Source organism: Hyperoodon ampullatus (genome assembly GCF_949752795.1).
Source record: "Hyperoodon ampullatus genome assembly, chromosome: 4".
NCBI classification, from domain to species: domain Eukaryota; kingdom Metazoa; phylum Chordata; class Mammalia; order Artiodactyla; family Ziphiidae; genus Hyperoodon; species Hyperoodon ampullatus.
The window spans coordinates 25,025,840-25,030,600 of NC_136917.1; the positions used below are offsets into that span (position 1 = coordinate 25,025,840).

Below are 4,761 nucleotides of genomic sequence, written 5' to 3' on the forward strand. Positions count from 1 at the left end.
ACTCTGTGTCTGTGGATTTGCCTGTTCTGGACGTTTCCCATCAATGGAATCACACACTGTCCTTCTCCGTCTGGTTTCTCGCACTGAGCATCGTGTTCTCAGGGTCCATCACGTTGTAGCGAGTGTCAGTGCTTTTCTCCTTTTCATGGCTGAGTGATGTTCCCGTGTGTGGAGGGACCACATTTGTGTATCCATCATCTGTTGATGGACATTTGGGTTGTTTCCACTCTGACTGTTATGAATCGTTCTCCTATGAACATGCATGTAGTTTTGTGTGTGTGTGTGTGTATGTATGTATACATTTGGGCATATACCTAGGAGTGGAATTGCTGGATCATGCAGTAATTTTATGTTTAACTTTTTGAGGAACCGCTGCCTATTTTCCACAGCTGTTGCACCATTTTACATCCCACCAGCCATGGACAAGTGTCTGATTTCTCCACAGGGAGCTGCTGCTTCTTTTTTTTATTTTATTTTATTTTTTATTTTTTTGCGGTATGCAGGCCTCTCACTGTTGTGGCCTCTCCCGTTGCGGAGCACAGGTTCTGGACGCGCAGTCTCAGCGGCCATGGCTCACAGGCCCAGCCGCTCCGCGGCATGTGGGATCTTCCTGGACCGGGGCACGAACCCGCGTCCCCTACATCGGCAGGCGGACTCTCAACCACTGCGCCACCAGGGAAGCCCCTTCTTTTTTTAAATAAATTTATTTATTTTTTAAATTTATTTTTGGCCGCGTTGGGTCTTTGTTGTTGCACGTGGGCTTTCTCCAGTTGTGGCGAGTGGGGGCTACTCTTAGTTGCGGTGCACGGGCTTCTCGTTGCCGTGGCTTCTCTTTGTTGCAGAGCACAGGCTTCAGTAGTTGCAGCACACGGGCTCAGTAGTTGTGACGCACGGGCTTAGTTGCTCCATGACATGTGGGATCTTCCCAGACCAGGGATTGAACCCGTGTTCCTTGCATTGGCAGGCAGATTCTTAACGACTGCGCCACCAGGGAAGCCCACTGGGAGCTTCTCATAAAACGAAGCACCCGGCTGGGGAGGTGAGTGGCTCAAGAGGTGGCCTGGAGCTGGTGAGGACTCTTCCTGCCCCACAGGCTGACAGTGGGTCCCCAGGCCTGGTCTCTTCTCTCACCCTCAGGCTCCCCATCTGGGCCACGCCATCAGCCTGCCCCATGTCTAGTATCTCGTGGATGAGGCAGGAATTAGTATGGAGAGGAGGAGAGTTGAAGAGGGAGGAGTCTGGGGTCCCGGCTGTGTGGTTTGTAGCTTAGCTTCTCTGAGCTGCAGTTTCCTCATCTGTAAAATGCGACAAGAGGAAAACAGTCTGGACTTTCTTTAAAAAATGGTCACGTGGTCCAGCACTTCCACTCCTGGGTACATGCCCCAAAGAACTGCAACAGGTATGTAGACAAACCCTTGTACACACATGTTCACAGCAGCACGATGCACAACAGAGTGGACACAGCTCAGATATCCATCAGCTGATGAATGGACACACCCAATGTGGTCCATCTGTACAATGGAATATTATTTGGCCATTGAAAAATTGAAACACTCTTTCTGAAGAGCCGACCAGATGGCGGAAGTGGAGCAGAAGAAGAAGCGGACCTTCCGCAAGTTCACCTACCGCGGCGTGGACCTCGACCAGCTGCTGGACATGTCCTATGAGCAGCTGATGCAGCTGTACAGCGCGCGGCAGCGGCGGCGGCTGAACCGCGGCCTCCGGAGGAAGCAGCACTCGCTGCTGAAGCGGCTGCGCAAGGCCAAGAAGGAGGCGCCGCCCATGGAGAAGCCTGAGGTGGTGAAGACGCACCTGCGCGACATGATCATCCTGCCCGAGATGGTGGGCAGCATGGTGGGCGTCTACAATGGCAAGACTTTCAACCAGGTGGAAATCAAGGTGCGCGTGGGCTGTGCTGCGCCGGGGTGGGCGGGGCCTGGCCACCCACGCCTGCCTGACCACCCTGCTCCCTTCCTCCTCAGCCTGAGATGATCGGCCACTACCTGGGCGAGTTCTCCATTGCCTACAAGCCTGTGAAGCACGGCCGGCCCGGCATTGGGGCCACCCACTCCTCCCGCTTCATCCCCCTTAAGTAGAGACTTGAGTGCGGGGGGTGGGGGGGAAGAAAAATTGAAACACTGATTCTTGCTACAGTGTGGGTGCACCTTGAAAACATAATGTTGAGTGAAAGAAACGAGACACAGAAGGACAAATATTATGAGTCAATTTATATGAAGTCCTTAGAATAGGCAAATTCACAGAGGAAGAAAGTAAATAGCGGTCACCAGGGGTTGCAGGAGGAGGGGTGGGGTGACTGCTAATGGGGACGGGGCTTCCTTCTGAGGTGATGAAAGTGCTCAGGACTCAGACCGTGGTGATGGTCGCACAACTCTACAAAATGTACTACACATCCCTGGATGGTACACTTTAAAATAATGAATTTTATGGTGTGTGATTACATCTCAAATAAAAGAAGATGCTTCCAGAGCTTTTTCAAAAGCGGCTGCCCCCCTCACCTTCCTGTCGGAGGTATCAGGAAGTTCCTATTGCTCTTGGTCCTGGCCAACACTCGGCATTGTCCGTATTTTTGGTTTCAGTGGTTCTCATGGAGTGAGGTGGCCCCTCACTGAGGTCTTACGCTGCAGGCAGGCCACATGGGGTTCAAGCTCATTGGCCATTGGGGTGTCCTTCAGGACCTGACCTTTGAGGTCTTTGGCCCATTTTTCTTTAGTTGGGTAGTTTGGGTTTGTCATTGATTTGCAAGAGTTCTTTACATATTGTAGACCCTAGTCCTTTGCTGGATTATACACTGCAAGCATCTTCCCCCACTCTGCGCTTTGCCTTTGACTCTCCTAATGGTGTATTTGGACAGATTCACTTGTTTAAAATAAAAGACTAAATGTTTTAATTAGAAATAAATTTTATAGGCAAGGAGGCTCAGCGCATGAGTCACCGGGGAGAGAGTTTACCAACAGTTAGCATTAGCTTTTCCACGCAGAGGGCAGAGGGAATGAGATTGGCTTCATTCACAGATGAAGAGACGGAGGTTCCCAGAAGCACCCTGACTCGTCCTGGGTCACCTGGGGCAGCAGCCCCAGCTCTCCGCTCCTGCCCTTGCTTTGGGAGGGATGTTTCCAGAAGACACACCTCCTGGCCCACATGAGGGTATTTCTGAGCAGATTTGCAGGTTTGGCATGAAACCCTCAATTTCAAGTTACAAAACCTCATTTCCTGCCAAGGCAAATAGAAAAGGCTGGGGACGGAGAGGCCACTGTTTATGTCTCATCCACTCTGGCTGGCCACCCTCATAGGTCAGTCATGTAACTACATGGTGTGGAGTGAGGACGTGGCCACACGCAGGGGTTGTGGAGGACCTCGGTCACCTGGCCTGAGCTGGACGCTGCTGCTGGGGCCCATCCCCCGCACGGGGCCTCCATGTCCACCATTGGGTCCTCTTTGCTCGTCCCCTGTGGGGGGGTGATGGGAGGAGCCAGAGTGGGCCACCAGGAGCCACTGAGTGATGGGCGCCCTGCCTTTCTGGGCATTAAACATTCGGGGTCTGGAAAGTTTGCTCCTGGATATATATACCCAAAATAATTGAAAATAGGTATTCAAAGAAAAACTTGTACACATACGTTCACAGCAGCACCATTCACAGCAGCCAAAAGGTGGAAACAACCCAAATATCCATCCACAGATGATGGATAAACACAATGTGGTCCCTCCACACACGGGAGCATCACTCAGCCACGAAAAGGTGTGAAGCACTGACACCTGCTACAACGTGGATGGACCCTGAGAACATGATGCTCAGTGAGAGAAGCCGGACACCAAAGGCCACATAGTATGTGATTCCATTTACGTGAAACGTTCAGAACAGGCAAATCCACAGAGAGAGAGAGAGAGTGGGTTCATGGTTGTCAGGGGCTGGGGAGGGGGCTGGGGAGTGACTGCTGATGAGGATGGGACTTCTTTTTGGGGTGATGGAATGTTCTGGAATTAGATAGAAGTGATGGTTATACAACAGTGTGAATGCACTAAATGCCACTGAATAGTACATTTTAAATGTACAATTTTATGTGAATTTTATCTCAATTAGTGTTTTTTTAATTTTAATTTTAATTTTATATTGGAGTATAGTTGATTTACAAGGTTGTGTTAGTGTCAGGTCAACTCGGCAGGTGTAGAAAGCCTGGGAGGGCGGTCCAGGCCCCACCCCAAGCCTCAGCCTCAGCCCAGGTGCTTCCCAGCCAGACACATCCCCACACCCCCGCAGGGCACCGGTTTTTCCTCCTTTTCTTTCCTTTCTTTCTCTCTCTCTCTCTCTTTTTTATTTGGAGTTCTTATATGTATTTTTAAGCTGCTTTGTGGGGTATGAGTGACTTCAGCTGGGCGCCCACATTGGAAGCGGCCCTGCGATGTTCCCATGGGCCTGCCCGTGACATCATGGTCACAACAGCAGAGCAGAATCAGGACTTTTTTTTTTTTTTTGGAAGTTTAGTTGATTGACAATACTGTGTTAGTTTCAGGTGTACAGCAAAGTCATTCAGTTATATGTATATATATTTTTGTTTTGTTTTTTCAGATTACTTTCCATTTAGGTTATTACAAGGTATTGAATATAGGTCCCTGTGCTTAGAACTGGGATTTTGCAATGCGTCATAGGATAAAACTGCCACACACGTGGCTTAACCAGCCCAGAATCTGCAGTGTCTCCCACCCCCCCGCCTGCCTCGGGGCCCTCATCCCCAGGACCCACCG

General features: G+C 50.5%; 1 protein-coding gene across 1 annotated transcript; it reads left to right on the top strand.

The window, feature by feature from the left end:
* Positions 1-1,562: 1,562 nt before the first annotated feature.
* Positions 1,563-2,096, top strand: LOC307051969 (small ribosomal subunit protein uS19; the record flags this gene model as incomplete). The annotated part of the gene is made up of 2 exons (XM_079702627.1): positions 1,563-1,899; positions 1,983-2,096. Exons 1-2 carry the CDS (start codon positions 1,576-1,578, stop codon positions 2,094-2,096), a joined length of 438 nt encoding a protein of 145 aa, XP_079558753.1. The 5' UTR covers positions 1,563-1,575.
* Between the last annotated feature and the right edge of the window lie 2,665 nt (positions 2,097-4,761).